Here is a 20,449-nt window from a genome sequence, read left to right as displayed (position 1 = left end):
ACTCAACAACACATCAACCCCAGATCGTTCCGCGATATGTCGAATCCCATCCAATATAGACACGATGCTCATCGCTACTTTGATACTCACCGATTCCCAGCCAGATCTCCGAGCATCGAGAGACATCGGTACCATCATACACGTTTCCCGGAGAGATCCCCTAGCAGGGGGAGGGACCGCTATCGCTACAACCCGAGATCTCGGTCTCCATCCATGTCCCCGAGAAGACGCTACTACACCTCGAGGTCTCCATCAATGGATTCCCATCAATGCTGCGGTTACCACCACGCTCGGTACCGTGCAGATCACCACAGGAACCAATCCAAGGAAGCAACTCCCGTCCAACGGAGTAAGCAGCCAACGAAACAGCCATCTCCGACTCCTTCCACTTCGACCTCTAAACCTAAGAACGCGAGTCCAACCAGACCGGACCCGCAAGCACCCGAACCTGACAACTCCGATGTCGAATCCGACGCGTCATCGGACTCGATGCAATCAATGTCCTCTCCTGGATCCCCAGCTTCAGATATTGCAAAGCCTGCAGATTTGTCACCATCCGACGGAGCCAAAACATATCTGGACTTGGTTGCAAACATGGCTTCTGCTCTTAATGTAAAGCTGACATCGGACGCGCCCAAGGTCACGGATGTAGTTCACGATTTAGTCCATTCGGACCTACCTGCCGGTTCCTTTCTGCCAATGCTTCCGGTGCATCTAGATGCCATTAAAGAAGCCTGGGACAAGCCGGCATCTATTCCTCCCACGTCAAAGCGCATCGAATCCCTATACAAGATCCAAGCTACGGAGTCGAAGTTTCTTTTCAGTCACCCGGCTCCGAACTCGATGATAGTCCACTCTTCCTCCAAATCGAAGCAGACTCGTCATCCTGTACCCCCGGAGAAGGAGGGCAGGAAATTGGACACACTGGGAAGGAAGATGTATTCCATCTCCACAGCAAACGCCAAAATCAACAATTATTTGGCATATTTTGCTGCTTACTCCCACAATCTCTCCTCCCAACTGGGCACGCTTGTCTCGGCTCTACCAGAACCTGCTCAAAAACAGGCATGCACATTATTACAGGAGCTCAATAGAGTCTCCAAACAACAGATAAATACCATTCGTCACTCCGTGGGATGCACCTCCAAGGCGATGGCTGCCTCCATTGCCTTGAGAAGGCACGCCTGGCTTCGCTCCTCTTCCCTACAACCCGACATTAAATTCAAAATCGAAGATCTCCCTTTCGACGGCCAAGGCCTTTTTAATGCCACGACAGACGACATACTCACCACAGTCGACGACAGCCGCAAACGGGCAAAAAGACTTGGTGTGACCCAACAGCAACAGCAGGGCTACAAAGCCAGACCATGGAAGCCAATGCCATTCAAACGCTCCAGGTCCCCTCGACAATCGGAATACTGGAAGCGTAAGGCTCCACCGTCTAAGCAGCCTTTCAACCAGCGGCAGCAAAGACCACAACAACCTAAAAAGACTGCAACTGCATCCAAGCAGTCTCTTTGACTCTCCACCTCTGCCACCTCACAACACTTCCAGACTCCTACCGTTCTACGAGAACTGGAAGTTAATTACCACAGACAAATGGGTCCTGAATATCATTTTAAGAGGTTATTCAATAGAGTTTCATTCTCCCCCTGCAAGACACCACTTTGTTACAACCCCTCCATCCCCTCCCCTCCAAGAAGAGATCATCACTCTTATGGCCAAGGCGGCCATAGAACCTGTCCCAGATCAGTACCATCGGACAGGCTTCTACTCCCGGTACTTTCTAGTCCCCAAGAGGGATGGAGGTCAGCGCCCGATTTTGGACCTCAGGGCTCTCAACAAGTTCATCCACCACAGAAAATTCAGGATGGTCACCCTCCAATCCATCTTGCCCCTAATCCCTCAAAATGCTTGGATGGCGCTGGTAGACTTACAGGATGCCTTCATTCAGAGATGGACAGGTCCATTACATTTCCTCTTCCCACCGTTTCCACTGATAACACGATCAATACAGAAAATTCAACTGGACAATACAAATTGTATTCTAATCACACCGTGGTGGCCTCGCCAACCATGGTTCACAACGCTCCTTTTCCTATCGGACAATACTTACCATCACTTCCCCCGGGCCAAGAATCTCCTCTCGCAACAGAACGGCAGGGTTCTTCATCACGACCCGGACAGACTCCGCTTGACAGCTTGGAGGATACTTTCTCAGAATTCCCTGAGGGAGTGAGAAACGTCCTATTAAATGCACGAAAACCATCAACGAGAAAGTCATATTCCATGAAATGGAAAAGATTTTCCATCTACGCAACCAAGCATAACTTTAAACCTTTGTCTGCCTCTATGCCTCAAATCTTGGCCTATACATTGTCATTATCTGAAAAGGGGCTAACTCATTCGTCTTTAAAGGTGCACCTGGCAGCAATCTCAGCTTTTCACCCTCACATACAAGGACGGTCTGTATTCTCACACCCCGCTGCGAAATCCTTCTTGAAAGGAATTTTACACCTGCATCCACCATCACGACAACTGTACCCCAGTTGGAGTTTATCTCTAGTATTAAGCCAGCTAATGAAACCACCTTTTGAACCCATGGCTTCAATCCCTTTGCATCTCCTCTCGTGGAAAACGGCGCTGCTAGTCGCACTTACCTCCGCTAAAAGAGCCAGCGATATTTGTGCGTTTAGAACAGACACGCCTTACACCATTTTTCATCACGATAGGGTAGTGTTACGACCAGATCCTACCTTCTTGCCTAAGGTAGTATCCACGTTTCACCTCCACAGGGTCACAACTCTACCCGCTTTCTTTCAACGTCCTACGGATAAGGGCCAAGAAGCCCTACACTGCCTAGATGTTAGACGGGCACTCGCCTATTACGTAGATAGAACAGCATCATTCAGGAAGGACTCCAGACTCTTTGTGGCCTATGGACGGCACAATAAAGGACAAAAGATATCTCCTCAGAGACTTTCGAAATGGTTGGTTGCTGCTATAAAGCTGTGTTACAGACTAGCAAAGCAGCCGGTTCCAACTACACTACGAGCTCACTCTACAAGAGCTTTGTCAACATCATCTGCCTTAGCCAGAGGGGTCTCCATGGAAGACGTCTGCGCTGCCGCCGCCTGGTCTTCCACCTCGACCTTTGCTATGCACTACGCTCTGGACGTTCGTGCTAGGCAAGATGCCTCCTTTGGACAGGCAGTACTCCGCTCTATCTTCGACTAAGATACGATCTGGATCCGGTAAGTACCAACTTACCTTGGAGTCCAATACTTGCTTGACTGATTTGCACTAACATTGCATTAATTTTTCTCTCCTACTCTAGTGCCAGCACCCACCACCGTGCAGTTCAGCTTATCAGTCACCCATGTGTGGGACTGCACAGAGACCACGAAGAAGATAAACAGGTTACTCACCTGTAATTGATGATCTTCGAGTGGTCATCTGTGCAGTCACACACGCCCGCCCAACCATCCCCGCTGCTGGCCACTGGTACTCTGCAACCGCTCATCTACTATATCGGCGGCGGGGAAAGAAACTGGCTGGGTGGGGCGCCTCCCTCCCGTTCCAGGCATGCGCAGTGGATGCCTGCTCCCCAGGACGGAAGGGAGTGCGCGCCAAAAATAACGCCTAGGCTAGCTTTTAAAATCTCCGAGGTAGGGTTCGTCCTGACGGGAAAACCCATGTGTGTGACTGCACAGATGACCACTCGAAGATCATCAATTACAGGTGAGTAACCTGTTTATCTCAGGGATAATGGTGTGCAAATGATTCAGAAATTAGCAATGTGGGAGGGTCCCCTTAAAGGTGGAAGATCTGCAGCCTAACTTTGTAAGGTGGTTCAAGGGTTCTTGGGACATGATATCCTTGGGCTAGCCAAATTCTTCTGTGTGCACAATCTCAAGAACTTTGAAGGAGGAGCTGTGGCTCAGTGGTAGAGCCTCTGCTTGGCATGTAGAAGGAGCCATGTTCAACCCCTGGCATCTCCAGTTAAAGATGAGAAACAGGTGATGTGAAAGACGTCGGCCTGAGGCCCTGGAGAGCAGCTGCCAGTCTGAGCAGACAATACTAGCCTTAATGAACCAGAGGTCTGATTTCATATAAGGCACCTTCATATATTCTGCTGCTGTGTCGTCCTTCTACAAACCTGAGACTGCGCGAACTTCACTGGCTGCCAGTTATATACTGGGTTCGATACAAAGTGTTGGTCATTACCTTTAAAGCCCTATATGGTCGAGGACCTGTCTACCTTAGGGACCGTCTCTCCCCATATGAACCCCAGAGAGCACTGAGGTCAGCCGGGAAAAACTTGTTGACTATTCCCGGACCGAGAGAGGTGAAGCTGCAAAGTACCCGTAACCGGGCCTTCTCCTCTATAGCCCCGAGCCTATGGAACCAACTTCCAGAGGAAATGCGAGCCCTGCGGGACCTTGAACAATTCCGCAGGGCCTGCAAGACCTTCCTCTTCCGACTGGCTTTCGCTGATGAAAAAGGAAACTGCTAAGGAAAACCGCCATCATAAAAAGCAAACATAGCATTAGCACTTTTACTAATTTAATTTATGTTAATTTTTAAACTTAATCAGAATTTTATTTAAAATGTTCATAATATTTAAATGTAATTTTATTTATTTCTGTATGACTGGGACTTGAATTATGCTGTTAGCCGCCCTGAGCCTGCTCTGGCGGGGAGGGCGGGATACAAATAAAATTTTGTTGTTGTTGTTGTTGTTGTTGTTGTTGAGACTGGCCAAGCAGCGGAGAGGTGTTAAAATTACATTTCCTTCCCTCCATGTTATTAACAGAAAAGCATAATCTTGAAATTGAGATTGGACGTAGGTTTTATCCTGCTGGTCTATATGACTGTCAAATTTGATTGACTGAAATGAGGTCCAGTTCAAACATGCAAGGGGACAAAGTGGCAGAACAGCGTGCAGCTGTGTTGCAGGGATTAAGGTGCTGAGCTAGTGACAGAAAGACCTGGGTTCAAATCTCACAAGCTTACTGGGAGAAAGAAAATTACTGAAAAGATCAGACGAGCTCAGCCGCCAACATGAAACGATAAGAGGCTGCTGCTGGTGTGGATAGAAGTCACAAGAGCAAGCACTGAGCCGCAGGCCTCCTGTTCGAATCTCGCTTCTGCCATTAACCAGGCAGTCAAGTCCTTCTTTCTCAGCCCCTGCCCCCTCTCCTATCTGCAGTGTCAGGATATCATTAGTCTACCTTACAGGCATGTTGTGAACATCGCTGTAACAGAGGGAGGGTTCAGGAACACATAACGGTTTTATTATCTATGACTCTGTAGAACAAAGAGACAGGGAAGGACAAGTCTGTGCCTTAAAGAGCTTACAGTCTGAAGTTTTGATGGAAGACACTGCAAGGGTGGAAGACACAAGGGTTACCAGGGTATTTCAAGCTTGCCTGGAAGCTGAAGTCTCCAAAGAACTTTCTCTCCCATCAGCTGTGCCGGTGCAAGCTGTGACTGCTTGCAGAAGATGAAAAATGAACTCGGTGCATGCTTAGAAGCACTCTTTCTACCCACATCTCCTAGGCTTGAGCCCCGGCATTGCGAAATAGGTTTCAGGACTGGGCTTTGCCTCTCAGACTGAGCCATGCCTTCGTCTCTTCTTTTTTTTAATTTTTCACGGTTCTGTATAAATTCCTGGCAAGGTGAGAGTTACAACAGTTCTCCAGCAGAGGGGAGGAGAATAAAACACACAAAAGACCACTCTCCGAATCTCAGGCTCAGCCCGGAGGTCTGCAATGAACCACAACACGGCAAATTCACACAGAGCTCCTGGCTGCTGAGCTGGCAGACAGACCTGCAAGGATGCCCTGTTGGAATGTGATGCCGTCTGCTTTCTTCAAAGCGTCCCACCGCAGGTAAGGGCTTTGCTTGAGAACTCGCCTGTCCCTTCCAACTCGGGAACATCTTTCCGACACCTGTCACTCAGGCTGCAGAGTCCATCAGAGCAGGGAGTGATTTCAGGGTCCTCAATTTTGAGGGCAGCAGGGTGGGAAAAGCATCACATCCCCACGGGACATCCTTGCCAATCTGCCGGTTTTTCAACGGTCACACTTGGAGAAAGGGTAGGAGAAGGGAGAGAAAAGATGGGCTATCACAGGCAGGCAATTTTGAATAATGTCTTTTGGATGCCCTGGTGGGTGGGGGAAGCTTGGCGGAAAATAAGCTGGGCAGTCGTGGTCTTATTTATTATTTGCAGGGCTTCTTTGAGCAGGAAAGCAAAGGAAGGTATTTCTGGCTGACTTGGTGTCGGGGGATGTGACCTAATAGGCAAATGAGTTCCTGCTGGGATTTTTCTGCGAAAAAAGTCCTGTGCAAAACAATGGTGATGCCAGGGGTGCGCCTAATATGCAAATGAGTTCCTGCTGGGATTTTTCCCGCACAAAGGCCCTGTGCAAAACAATGGTGATACTGGGGGTTTTGACTAATGTGCAAATGAGTTCCTGCTGGGCAAAAAAGCCCTGATTATTGCAATTATTATTATAGGGTGGATTGTCTTCCAGGCAATTGGGGAGGGAAGGCATCTGGGAGGCAGGGTGTCTGCGTTCTTCAGTCTTGTGTATGGGGGAACTGGGGATGGGGAAGTCAACTTACAGCTAGATGAGTTTCACATATTGATCACAACCCTTTAAGCAAGCACAATATTTTTAGCACCCGTATAGACACAGGGATGGAAGAAGCTGAGAGGGTTTGCTTAAGCGATGCCCAACAAGTTCCAGATTGGAGCCAGAGCCAAGGGAGGGCCCATGGGGGCACCGTTGCTCCTACAGTGCCAATTGGACCCGCTTAAGAATCTTATGGGGTGTGAAAAATATGTGATTTGACAGCGTTTATTTTAAAGAATGGGAGAAGAGGAAACCAAATTAGTTCTAGAAATCAAGGCTATCTGTTGCTCCTGAAAAGTTTCAGGGCTCTAAACTCTAGGCATCTGATTCCCCCCTTTCCCTCCCCCCAGCTTTTCGCCAACCCTTTCTTAGGTAGGGCCTGGATGATGATTGATTGATTGATTGATTTTCCTCTATTTATATCCCGCCCTTCCCACCAAAGCAGGCTCAGGGTGGGTTACAACAGGATTAAAGCAATCAGAATACAATTAAAACAATAAAACAATCAAAATTTCAATACAGTCATCTAAATTTCAACACCCAGCTGAAAACTCTGCCTCAATAGTCACAATCAGATTCAGAGGCTGCTCACTCCCAAGCCCTGGAGAAGGGGAGGCCAAATAAAAACTGAATTCCAGATCTCCTGGAATTGTAAATGATCTTCAATAGAGATCAGTTCCCCTGGAGAAAATGGCTGCTTAGGAGGGTGAAGCCTATGGCATTATACCCCACTGAGGTCCCTCCCTTCCTCAAGCCCCGCCTTCCCTAGACTCCACCTCCAAAGTGCCAGGTATTTCCCTGACCAGAGCTGGCAATTCCAGCTCTGCATGGTATGTTGTGGCCTCTGAGGAGACTCCAGCAATAAAGAACCACAGTTTCGCATAGACACGAAAAAACAGCAAACTGTGTAGCACTATAATAGCAATTATATCGTAACAACAACAAACCCCTAAAGGGAAATATCCATATCCAATTTGAAATACATTTCGTCTTGCTGTATAAAGAGTCTCATTACAAAGGTCATCTTCTTCAGTCACGATGTAAATAGAAGAATCAAGTCAATTCAACGGTTTCAGTTTCAAAAACCTTCATCAGCCAAGACTTCAGCTTTGCAGTTTAGCACATCATGGCTTCAAGCCACATAAAGAAAAGATAACTTGCTATTTGAAGCACCGGTCCTTCCTGTTTAGGACAAAAGTTCCATTATTTTCTGGCTGGTAATTAGTTCTCTACAGAAAACAATGAAACTTTTGTGCTAAACAGGAAGAACTGGTGCTTCAAATAGCAAGTTATCTTTTCTTTTTGTGGCTTGAAGTCATGATGTACTAAACTGCAAAGCTAAAGCTTTGGCTAACGAAGGTTTTTGAAACCGAAACCGGTCTCTTGAATTGACTTGATTCTTCTATTGGGCTTATTTACATTGTGACAGAAGAAGATGTCCTTTGTAATGAGCCTCTTTATGCAGCAAGATGAAATGTATTTCTAATTGGATATGGACGTTTCCCTTTAAGGGCTTTGTTGTTGTTACAATATAATTGCTATTACAGTGCTACACAGTTTGCTATTTTTTTCTGAGGAGACCCCAGGTATGAACTGATGACAGCAGCTCTTGCTTCCTTGCTTTGCCTTTAGCATCTGGTGCTCAGTGGTAGATTGCCTCTAAAAGTGGAGGTTCGTTTTTGCCATCAGTACCAACTGTGCTTGAAGAGCCTCTTCTTTAAAAGTCGGTGGCCATGTCTCCTGCTTTTGTCCCTCCCTCTGCAGGCAGATCTGATGGAGCTCAACCACAGCCTTCCAAGGAACTGGAGCATCCCTGCAGACCCTTTTGTCGGGCTTCAGCTGCTGCTGCGGTTCAAACTGCTCTTTGTACCTCTCTACTGCCTCCTGGTGGTCGTGGCATGCCTGGGCAACTCCTTCTTGGTGCTCTGCATCGTGGCCGACCACAAGCTCCACAACGCCACCAACTTCTTCTTGGGCAACCTCTCGGTGGGCGACCTTCTCATGTGCCTGGCCTGCGTGCCCCTGACCGTCTCCTACGCTTTTGAGCATCGTGGCTGGCTCTTTGGGCCCACCATGTGCCATGCCGTGGTCCTCTTACAGGCAGCCACGGTCTACGTCTCGGTCCTTTCACTCACCGCCATTGCAGTGGACCGCTACGTGGTCGTCGCCTACCCGGTGCGGCGGCGCATGGCTCTGCGCTACTGCAGGCTGGTGGTGGCTGCCATCTGGGTGGCCTCTCTGGCCCTGGCAGTGCCGCCTGCCCTGCACTCGACCTACCTGGACCTCAGCAGCATCGGGCATGAGCTCTTCATCTGTGAGGAACTCTGGGATCAGATGGAGACCCAGCGGTTGGTCTATTCGTGTGCTATGCTCTTCATCAGCTACATGGTCCCCCTCTTGGCTGTTACCGTCTCCTACTGCTCCATCTTGGCCCACCTCCGTCGCCGGGGGATCCCTGACTTGGCCAGCTCCAACCAGAGTCAGTGGAACAGGCAGAAACGCAAGACCTTCATCCTGCTGGTCGTCTCTGTCCTGACCTTTGCCTTCTGCTGGATGCCCCTTCAAGTCCTCAATTTGGTTCGAGATTTGGATCCCAATTTCGCCATTCTGAGCAAGAGGTACATCAATGTGGCCCAGGTCTCCTGCCACTTTGTGGCCATGACCTCAGCTTGCTACAACCCTTTCATCTACGCCTCCCTCCATCGCAAGTTCAGGGCCCACTTGCGCAGCTATTTCTGCCGTGGGAAGGACGGACGAGGCGAGTCGGTCCATGCCGATTCGTGCAATGCCCGTGTCCGTGGCACAACTGCAGTGTGATGGGACTTCGCAGGTGCCCGGCTTCTCATTTAAACTGGACACGTCTTGCTGGTTTTCCTGGATAGCAGCCATGTTTAAATAGGACACCGTGAGCATGCCATGTTGGCCTATCAACCTTCCAGTACAGCCTGGAGATCTTTTGGAATTACATTTGATATCCCGACTACAGGGATCAGCTCCCCTGGAGAAAATCTGCAAATAACCACCACAAACAATAATATGGCTTTAAGAAACATGCATCTTTCAGTAATTTAATGAGCACTGTAGAATAGAAATGGCAAGAGCCGATAGCAGAAGTTGAGAGCATGCGTTGATCCGTGTCATAGAAAAAAGAACCACGACTCCGTGAAACGTCAGAAGAAAAGGCTGAAGAAGAACTTGACAAATGAAACCGTGAGGATTCCTTCAATAAGTGGTTCCTTATTCTCTCTGTACAAACCACAAACGGAACACTAAAAGACTCCCCACCCACATCCACAGCGGTTCATTTGGAAGAGGCATTTGCCCTTAAGAGACTGATGTAGTGACTTTGTGGGGGTTTTCTAATATTGTTCCTTTATCTGATTTTGTTTTGCACTAAATAAGAACACATTTACACACTGATAGTGTGATGGTGTTATTGTTTCCGGTGGTTATTTGCAGATTTTTCCATATACGCTAGCACCAGTTGCTTTAATTACCCTTGGAGAAAATGGCTGCTTTGGAGGGTGAATTCTATGCGCTTGTATCCTGATGAGTTCTCTCCACTCCCCCAAACATTTGTCTTCTCCAGGCTCCACTCCCCAAATCTCCAGTATTTATCAGCCAAGAGCTGGAAACTTTGATGCCGTGTCCTGCAGAGATCTGGAGGATTGTTTTTGCCTTGCCTGTGTTATGTTTAAAGCAAGCCAAAGAAGGAACTGGAAGCCAGACAGTGCATGGTGAAGTCACAACAACAATAGAACTGGGAGTTCAAAACCAGCACCGTGTTGTGGCAAGAGACCCCTGCAGTAGCCGGTGAATACTTCTGCAGCCCGGCTGCCAAATTAGGGTTGCCAGCCTCCAGGTAACACCTGGAGATCTCTTACTATTGCAGTTGATCTCCAGGTGACCATGTACAGTTCCCTTGGAGAAAATGGCTGCATTGCAGGGTGGACTCTATGGCATTATACCCTGCTGAGGTCCCTCCCCTTTTCAAACCACACCCTCCCCAGGCTCCACCCCCCCCCCCCCCCCAAATCTCCTAGTATTTCCTAACCTGGAGCCAGTAACTCAGTTGCCAATAGCAGGCCACGGGGCAGGACTTCTGAAGTGCCCATCCCATTGCCCCCGCTGCAGGCACCTTCTTAAAAAGTCCCTTTGACAAAACTGTGGGGGAGAGGCAGAGAGAGGCAAACTTGGTGACAACGCCAGCAGCAGCCCCACCAGGCAAGTTGGGCAAATAGCGGCTCAGTTGCTGGTTGCACGTGCAGGCTGGGAGGGCTGCAAGCAGGGGGGAAACTGGGGCGGAGGGGGGAGCCAGCCTGGGGCCCTTAAATGTGTGGGAGCCCATGGGCCAGTCCCTACTTGGCCTACGTGTTAATCCGGCTCTACTCTCAGTTCCTAATCGAAACAAGGAACGAATATAGTCTTTGTAGTTGCACCCATACGTTATTTGACAATCATGTACGTTCGAGAGGTGCTCGACAGTGGAACAACAGAAAACACTTTTGGGGTGACATCCCTGAATTTATTTGACAGTTGTGAGCATGTACGTTCAACAGGTGCTCAACTGAATGGAACAACAGCAAACACTTTTCAAGTGACATCTCAGAATTTCTATCTTGCTGGAAATCTTCATTCTGCAGCCGAGCGATTTGCTCTAATTTGCGTTGGCGGCTTTTCTAATGAGAAAGGAACTCAGTGCGCCTCTTGAGACCTTGGTCCTCTTAAATTCAATCTTTGCTTGTTCTCAGATCTTGCTCTCTATTACGTCCAGGGCTTTTTTTTTTTTGTAGCAGAAACTCCTTTGCATATTAGGCCACATCTCCCTAATGTAGCCAATCCTCCAAGAGCTTACAGTAGGCCCTGTAATGAGAGTCCTGTAAGCTCTTGAAGGATTGGCTACATAAGAGGGGTGTGGCCTAATATGCAAAGGAGTTCCTGCTACAAAAAAAGCCCGGATTATGTCCATGCTCACCATTCTCCATTCTCAGCATCCCTTTCAGTATGCGGAAGGGCCACAGCTCAGTGGTAGAGCATCTGATTGACATGCAGAAGGTCCCGGGTTCAATCAGTTTAAAGGATCAAGCAGTAAGTGATGTGAACGACCTCTGCTCAAGACCTCGGTGATCCACCGCCAGTCTCAGTAGACTACTGAATTTGATGGATCACAGGCATGATTTAGTATAAGGCATCTTCAGGAGTCTGTATGTCAGTTTCTGTGCACTGAGACCATTCAATTGAGGTTTGAAGTCCCTGGGGTGTCAAAAAAGTATTCATCTTTGGCAGGGTTCTCTTGCTGTGAATGAGTTTTCTGGTTTTCACAGGTGCCCTCACTCCCCATAAACTAGTTTCTCTTCAAGGTTGTTCCTTCAAATTGGCCTAATTAGATAACACATCGCAGTGAGAAACATGGTTGGGAGGAATTGGCTGCTCATATTTTAGAAAGATTCCGTAGAGACATATCCCCTTCATTTGGAGTACTGCGTACAGTTCTTGTCACCACACCTCAAAAAAGATAATATAGTATTGGGAAAAGTGCAGAAAAGGGCAACTAGAATGATTAAAGGATTGGAACACTTTCCCTATGAAGAAAGGTTAAAATGCTTGGGCTCTTTAGCTTGGAGAAACGTCGACTCAGGGGTGACAGGATAGAGGTCTACAAGATAATGCATGGGATAGAGAAGGTAGAGAAAGAAGTACTTTTCTCCCTTTCTCACAATACGAGAACTCATGGGCACTCAATAAATTTGCTGAGCATTCGGGTTAGAACAGATAAAAGGAAGTACTTCTTCACCCAAAGGGTATTAACATGTGGAATTCACTGCCACAAGAGGTGGTGGCGGCTACAATCATCGCCAGCTTCAAGAGGGGATTGGATCAGCATATTGAGCAGAGGTCCATCAGTGGCTATTAACCACAGCATATTGTTGGAACTCTCTGTCTGGGGCAAGTGATGTTCTATATTCTTGGTGCTGGGGACTCCAATGTCCTGGCCCCACTGATGGACCTCCTGATGGCACCTGGGGTTTTTTGGCTTCTGTGTGATACAGAGTGTTGGACTGGGTGGGCCATTGGCCTGATCCATCATGGCTTCTCTTAAGTTCTTATATCAAGGGCAGTGATGCTCTGTATTCTTGGTGCTGGGGAGGGGCAACAGTGTGAGGACTTCTAGTGCTCTGGCTTCACTGATGGACCTCTTGATGGCACCTGAGGTTTTTTGGCCACTGTGTGTACAGAGTGTTGGACTGGATGGGCCATTGGCCTGATCCAACATGGCTTCTCTAATGTTCTTATCGCCGGTGAATAGGGCTATCAAAAGTAGTTAGCAGTTTTAGCTTTACTGTTTTCTGTGCGTTTCTCCTGCTGAACTGTGGTCTTTTGACAATCTATTTGGATTTTTGTTTTAATAAACTTTTAAAAATATGCTTTTGTGTGAATTTAGTTCAGCTATGTTACCGTTCCAGCAGCTTGTCTGTTTTCACATGGGGTGTCTTCCATTTCCTCCCCGCCCCCCCCCCACACCATTTCCACACCGCAATTTATCCCTCCCACCCTCTTCTGGGAGTTGCACTAGTAACCAGACTCTAGCAAAGTCATTTCCTCAACCACCACCATGGAATTGTTCCAGAACTAAGTTCTGTAGTTCACACATGCAGGAGAAAGTGTCGTCAGAATGGACTGTACCATATCAAATTGTGGACTGCAGGGCTTTAGACCCTGCTGAGGTCCTGCCCCTCAACACGCCACACCCTCCACAGGCTCCACCCCCCAAATCTACAGGCATTTCCCAAACCAGATCTGGCAATTTATGACAGCCGACTTCTTCCAGGTCTCCTAGAATCACAACTGATCTCCAGACTAAAGAGATGAATTGTCCTGAAGAAAATGGCTGCTTTGGAGGGTGGACTCTAGGGCAGGGGTGTCAAACATGCAGCCCAGGGGCCGAATAAGACCCCCAGAGGGCCCCCAAGCAACAGGGGTGTCATCTGTTTCCTCCCCCCTCTCTTGCTTCCTTCTGCATCACAGCTTGCTTTGCCAGCCTTGCTCAATTACACAGGAGCTACAGAGCAAAACCTTTGTTTTTTTCCCTTGGCTGAGGCTCCTCCCTTGGGAAGGAAGAGCTACTGAGCCAAGCCTCTCTTTCTTCCTTTCTTCTATTGGCTGAGGCTCCTCCCCGTCCTGGTCCCCTGGGGAAGGAAGGAAAGAGCCAGAGCTTCCTTTGCCCTATTCGCTGCATCTCATAGGAGAGATACAAAGAAAGCATCTTTAAGACCAATGAGGGCTAATGTTTTAAGCATGCTGTATTTTAATTTTTTAAAAAAATCTTTAATTGTGTTCATCTGTGTCCTTTGTAAAGTTTATATCTCTGCTACCTAATCTTCAATACGTACTCACATGGCCCGGCCCAGCCTGGCCCAACAAGGTCTCATTTATGTCAGATCCAGCCCTCATAACAAATGAGTTTGACACCCCTGGTCTAGGGCATTATATTTATACCCTACTCTCCATGGGCTCCTCCACCCCCAAATCTCCAAGAACCTGGAGAAGGCAACCCTACCTTTCCCACCCACCATTCAGGACAGGGCAGGCCGACTGAGAGACATCTGGTGTGTTGTGTTGTCCAAAACGAAATTGCTGGGCCTGCTTGGTGTAGTGGTTAAGTGTGCGGACTCTTATCTGGGAGAACCGAGTTTGATTCCCCACTCCTCCACTTGCACCTGCTGGAATGGCCTTGGGTCAGCCATAGCTCTGGCAGAGGTTGTCCTTGAAAGGGCAGCTGCTGGGAGAGCCCTCTCAGCCCCACGCACCTCACAGGGTGTTGTGGGGGGAGAAGACATGGGAGATTGTAAGCCGCTCTGAGTCTCTGATTCAGGGAGAAGGGCGGGGTATAAATCTGCAATTCTTCTTCTTCTTCTTGATCTGTGGAAATTGGCCAGTGAATTGTTTGAGGGGTGCGCTGTGGCATCTGCCCATTAAAGGTATGATGCATCTTTTGGGATTCTAGTCCCGATTGCAGCTGAGATTGCTGTCAAAAGGGCAGGAGCCCATTGAAAACCTGGTTGGGCTAGTGGAAGCTGGCACGTCTCTCTCTCTCTGTCTGCCTTCCCCTCCATTTTAAAACCCTTCTAATGCACAGCAATTTTCCCCTCTTCATTGCTATTCTCTGGGAGAAAAAATAGTTTGGGGTGAAGGAAAGGATCACGAGAAGAAAAGAAGGGGGGGGGGTTGTGTGAACTGTTTTCAAGGGGAGGGAAAGTTTTGTGTGGCTGCTGAGGGGTCAGGGATGTGATTTCCTCTGAAATTGGACTCCTTGCCCCCTGCGGTGTGGGAGAAAAAGGGGCTAGCATCGACAGGCTGGAAAAGCTTGCAAGCATACCAAAGTGCCACAATTAGGGCTGCCTTCAGCACCGCTGTCGATATAGCAACGGGAGTGATTTGGTGTCTATAGAAGCTGATATTTGTGGCTGGGGAATTGGGCAAAGGAAGCTCCAGCTCTTTCCTTCCTTCCCCAGGGAACCAGGAGGGGAGGAGCCTCAGCCAATAGAAGGAAGAGAGGCTTAGCTCGCTCTGCCCCCCCCAAGGGAGGAGCCTCAGCCAATGGGGAAAATAGAGGTTTTGCTCTGGAACTCCTGTGCAATTGAGCAAGCCTTGTTATCCTTCCTACACTGATCAACACAGACTGATAGAAGTATGGGATTCTCTGCCGTAAAAGATGAGTGTGTCTCCTTACAAGAGTTGCCACTGTGTTCTCTAAGCCTGTGCTTCTAGCAACAGCTCGCTGTGAAGAATTTATTGTTCTTCTCTGTGCTTTGAAAAGAAATTGTCTTTTGCACATCCTACTATTGATAAGAGGAAAAGAGGTAGGCTTTCCTCCTTAGTCAGTTGCAAGGTGAGATAAAAGGCTGGGAAAGGCCAATCCTCCACTGTGGGTTATTAGAAGCAGTTACTGTGTTCACTCAAAGGAACCCGCATGTATAGACACAACATACCTGAGTACCAGATGGCAGGAGCAAAGAAAAGGAGAAAGGCATTGCTTTCATGAGAACATAAGAGAAGCCATGTTGGATCAGGCTAATGGCCCATCCAGTCCAACACTCGGTGTCACACAGTGGCCAAAAAACCCAGGTGCCATCAGGAGGCCCACCAGTGAGGCCAGGACACTAGAACCCTCCCACTGCGCCCCCTCAAGCACCAAGAATACAGAGCATCACTTGCCCCAGACAGAGAGTTCCAACAATACGCTGTGGCTAATAGCCACTGGTGAACCTCTGCTCCATATGCTTATCCAATCCCCTCTTGAAGCTGGCTATGCTTGTAGCCGCCACCACCTCCTGAGGCAGTGAATTCCATGTGTTAATCACCTTCATGGCACCAGGTGCCATCAGGAGGTCCACCAGTGAGTTCCTACTGGATGCAGGATGTGGAACCCTTCATTTAATCCAGGGGGGGCTCATCTTGGTTTGAGAAGTTGCATTCACTAAAATTCTCCCCTCTACATTAAGCTTTCTCCTCTTTTAGTCATTCTTCCATGTCCAGCTCGACAAGCAGCATTCAATCCCATGTCAGCAAAGACGGATATTTCAACAAAAGCAATTAACCTGGGGAAGGAAGTCCTCGGTTCGTCCGGCTCAAATTATGCCTTGTGGAAGCATTTTCGTGAGCAGGTAACCCTCCCTTTGTGTGCAAGCAAAGTGGGAAGGTTAATTACTAGGAAGACGCGTTACACAATTTTCACAGCAAGAGGGGGAAAATATTGCTGCACGGTTGAGATTAATTTGCTTTTTTACCATCTCCAAAGAGAGGCTCTGTCAGTTTGCCTGTGAAAGGTTGCTGGACTTACAAAAATGGGTTTTTCAACAAACGGAGTAGACAGGAGCAGACGGACACCCAGATGGGTGAAGTCTGCTAATTGTGAACAAGCCATCCAGCTGAGAGCAGGCAGTCTCCCCCTCCCAAGCCTCCTTCATATCACCCAAACTGCAAAATTCTGGGGTTCCGCCACTCCTTGCTTCTCCCCTAGACAAAAATTGGCTCTTCCATAGCTGTTAGCCTCAATGGAAGCACCTTCTAATCTACCCTGTCTCTTAAGAAAACATCTTCAGTTTCTAAAAAGCCTAGGGAAGGGGTGGGCCAATTTAAAAAGAGCCCTTTGGAATTCTGCACATCCACCAAATGGCTGCCACGGGAGGTGGAGCCAGCCACAAAATGGCTGCTGAGCTTCCCTTCAGTCGCACAGAGGAGATCCTTGTGCTGTGGTGACAGCTGCTCCCATAGCAATGTTCAGGGCTTCTTTTGTAGCAGGAACTCCTTTGCATATTAGGCCACACCCCACTGATGTAGCCAATCCTCCAAGAGCTTATAGTAGGCCCTGTAATAACAGTCCTGTAAGCTCTTGGAGGATTGGCTACATAAGAGGGGTGTGGCCTAATATGCAAAGGAGTTCCTGCTTCAACCCCCCCCCCCTAAAAAGTACAAGAAAAGCCCCAAGGTAACAAGACTTGAATATTTAACAACATTCTAAAGTATTTGACATCTGTAATAACAAAAATATATATAAAGTAACAAAGACCACTCTAACAAGGAAAATTCTACTAGCAAGTAATACAACAAGCAGCGTAGCACAGTGCAGTAAACAGTACCAATGCAGATTGCTCTTAACAAATAAATATCAAGCCAGTCCAAAAGTGTGGCTCAGCTAACAACAACAACAACAAAATTTTATTTGTATCCCGCCCTCCCCGCTGGAGCAGGCTCAGGTCGGCTGACAGCATCAATTCAAATTTCAATTATACAAGGAAAAACAAAGAAAACAAAATTACATTTAAACATTGAACATTAAAATTCTGGTTAAGTTTAAAAATTAAATTAAATTAAATTGATAAAAGTGCTAATGCTATTTGTTCTTTTGTGATGGCGGTTATCATTAGCAATTTCTTTCTTCATCAGCAAAAGCCAGTCGGAAGAGGAAGGTCTTGCAGGCCCTGCGGAATTGTTCAAGGTCCCGCAGGGTCCGCATTTCCTCTGGAAGTTGGTTCCATAGGTTCGGGGCTACAGAGGAGAAGGCCTGGTTACGGGTGCTTTGCAGCTTCACCTCTCTCGGTCCGGGAGTAGTCAACAAGTTTTTCCCGGCTGACCTCAGTGCTCTCTGGGGTTCATATGGGGAGAGACGGTCCCTAAGGTAGACAGGTCCTCGACCATATAGGGCCTTAAAGGTAATGACCAGCACTTTGTAACGAACCCGGTATGTAACTGGCAGCCAGTGCAGCTCGTGCAGTCCAGGCTGTATGTGCTCCCATTTAGGAAGCCCCAACAACAGTCTAGCCGCTGCATTCTGCACCAGCTGCAGCTTCCGGGTTCGGTACAGAGGCAGCCCCATGTAGAGGGCATTACAGTAATCCAGTCTCAAGGTGACCGTTGCGTGAAGTACCGTTGCCAGATCTTGGCGCTCTAGGAAGGGAGCCAACTGCTTTGCCTGCCTTAGATGGAAAAAGGCTGACTTGGCAGTGGCTGCAATCTGGGCCTCCATTGATAATGAAGGCTCCAGTAAAACTCCCAGACTCCTAACCCGGTGCTAACAGTATTCTTCTCTGGCCACTTCAGACTTGACCACCTTAAAGAAGCAAAGCTGGACTGGTGATCGATAATATCTGGTTTCGGGTAGCCTTAGTCTTCAGCTTGCATAAATCTCAGAGCAATGTCCCCATGCCTGAAACTGCAGTTTGGACTGGCTTGATATTTTATTTGTTAAGAACAACCTGCATTTGTACTGGTAACTGCACTGTGTTACGCTGCTTGTTGTATTACTTGCTAGCAGAATTGTCCTTGTTAGAGTGGGCTTTGTTACTTTATATATTGTTTGTTACTACAGATGTCAAATACTTTAGAGCAGGGGTGGCCAAACTGCGGCTCTTTGACATATATCGTGTGGCTCTTGAACCCCACACTGCCCTGTTGGCCTGCTTGGAGAAGGCATTTGTCTCTTTAAATAACTTGGAGAATGCATTTAAAGTTAAAGTTACTTTCTTTCCACCTCTCTCTCCCTCCCCTCCCCCGTCTAGTTGCCCTCCTTCCTTCCTGACTTGCGGTTTTCCAACATCTGATGTTCATATCTTACGGCTCTCAAACATCTGACATTCATGTCTTGCGGCTCTCCAACATCTGACGTTTATTCTATGCGGCTTTTACATTAAACAAGTTTGGCCACCCCTGCTTTAGAGCGTTGTTAAGTCTTTTGTTACCCTGGGGCTTTTCTTGTATTTTATAGCTACATAATTACCCCAGGTCCCCTTTGTTTTGTTGATTGCCAAAAAAAACCAAACCCCTGGCACAGCCAAACAAAACTCCAATGGTCAATTGGAAACTTGTCTAGGCAAAAGTCCTGCCTGACTTTGCCCACTTTCTGAAAACACTTGGGAGGGCATCAAGAAAATGGTCTATGTGGATCATGGCACCCACAGGCACCAGGCTGGAGACCTCTAGATTTGATCATCTAATTTTGCATGAGCGTCACGTTAGGCGTGGAAGCGGGAAAGAGGATTAAAAACCACCCGAGATGTCTCTACCGACACAGACGGTTTGGGAAATGAACAGCGCCTGGGCTGCGGCATGCAACTCAACAACTTCCCCGCACAAGCACACACACACAAACCCAGCAGGTTGCATCCGGCTCGGCTTCCAGCTAATGGCTTCTTGTCTACCTGCATCCTGATTGTTACTTAATTAACTTAGCCCAATTGTTCCCATTGGCTTGGCTGTGCCACAGATATCAGGCCGCTTTCATGCCAGGTGTGTTGCCGGCCCCGTTTGCCTGCATCGCCACAATTGGAGAACTCAGCAGGGAGTTCTTAGCAAATTACAGTTTTGAGATGCAAGAGGGAGTTTAAAAGACAACCAGGCGTAAACCGGATAGAAGGCTCCTGTAGCTGTTTACTGGAAGCCGGTGTGTTGCGGTGGCTAGTGCGCTGCGTTAGGACTGGGAAAACTTGGGTTCAAACCTTTTATCAGCCATGAAGCTCACTGGGTGGCCTTGGAAAGATCAATCCCTCTATGTTTAACCTGCCTTACAGGGTTTATGGGAGGATAAAATGGAAGAGGCGAGAACAATGTAAACTTCCATGACCTCCTTGGAGCAACAGTGGGATAAAAATATAATGGGTCCAGCAGAACACAAAAGTCAAGGGAGAGCCTGGACTTTCTTATGAACTTCAGAAGAGCCCTGCTGGATCAGGCCAGTGGTGCATCTAGTCCAGCATCCTGTCCCACACAGTGGCCAACCAGTTCCTCTGGACAGTCAACAAGAGGGCAGAAAGACTGAGGCCATCATAAGAATATCAAAAGAGCCCTACTGGATCAGACCAGTGGTCCATCTAGTCCAGCATCCTGTCTCACACAGTGGCCAACCAGTTCCTCTGGAGGGCCTAGAACAGGGCAGAGAGGCTGAGGCCTTCATAAGAATATCAAAAGAGCCCTACTGGATCAGACCAGTGGTCCATCTAGTCCAGCATCCTGCCCCACACAGTGGCCAACCAGTTCCTCTAGACAGCAAACAAGAGGGCAGAAAGGCTGAGGCCATCATAAGAATATCAAAAGAGCCCTACTGGATCAGACCGGTGGTCCATCTAGTCCAGCATCCTGTCCCACACAGTGGCCAACCAGTTCCTCTAGACGGCAAACAAGAGGGCAGACAGGCTGAGGCTTCATAAGAATATCAAAAGAGCCCTACTGGATCAGACCAGTGGTCCATCTAGTCCAGCATCCTGTCCCACACAGTGGCCAACCAGTTCCTCTAGACGGCAAACAAGAGGGCA

General features: G+C 48.1%; 1 protein-coding gene across 1 annotated transcript; it reads left to right on the top strand.

The window, feature by feature from the left end:
• The first annotated feature begins 213 nt into the window (after positions 1-213).
• On the top strand, positions 214-9,458 carry LOC132585887 (prolactin-releasing peptide receptor-like). Its single transcript, XM_060257764.1, has 2 exons — positions 214-888; positions 8,406-9,458. Exons 1-2 carry the CDS (start codon positions 214-216, stop codon positions 9,456-9,458), a joined length of 1,728 nt encoding a protein of 575 aa, XP_060113747.1.
• The last annotated feature ends 10,991 nt before the right edge of the window (positions 9,459-20,449 follow it).

Source organism: Heteronotia binoei, chromosome 17 (assembly GCF_032191835.1).
Source record: "Heteronotia binoei isolate CCM8104 ecotype False Entrance Well chromosome 17, APGP_CSIRO_Hbin_v1, whole genome shotgun sequence".
Classification (NCBI taxonomy): Eukaryota; Metazoa; Chordata; class Lepidosauria; order Squamata; family Gekkonidae; genus Heteronotia; species Heteronotia binoei.
The sequence above is the reverse complement of the archived record's forward strand: the minus strand, read 5'-3'. Positions and strand labels throughout refer to the sequence as shown.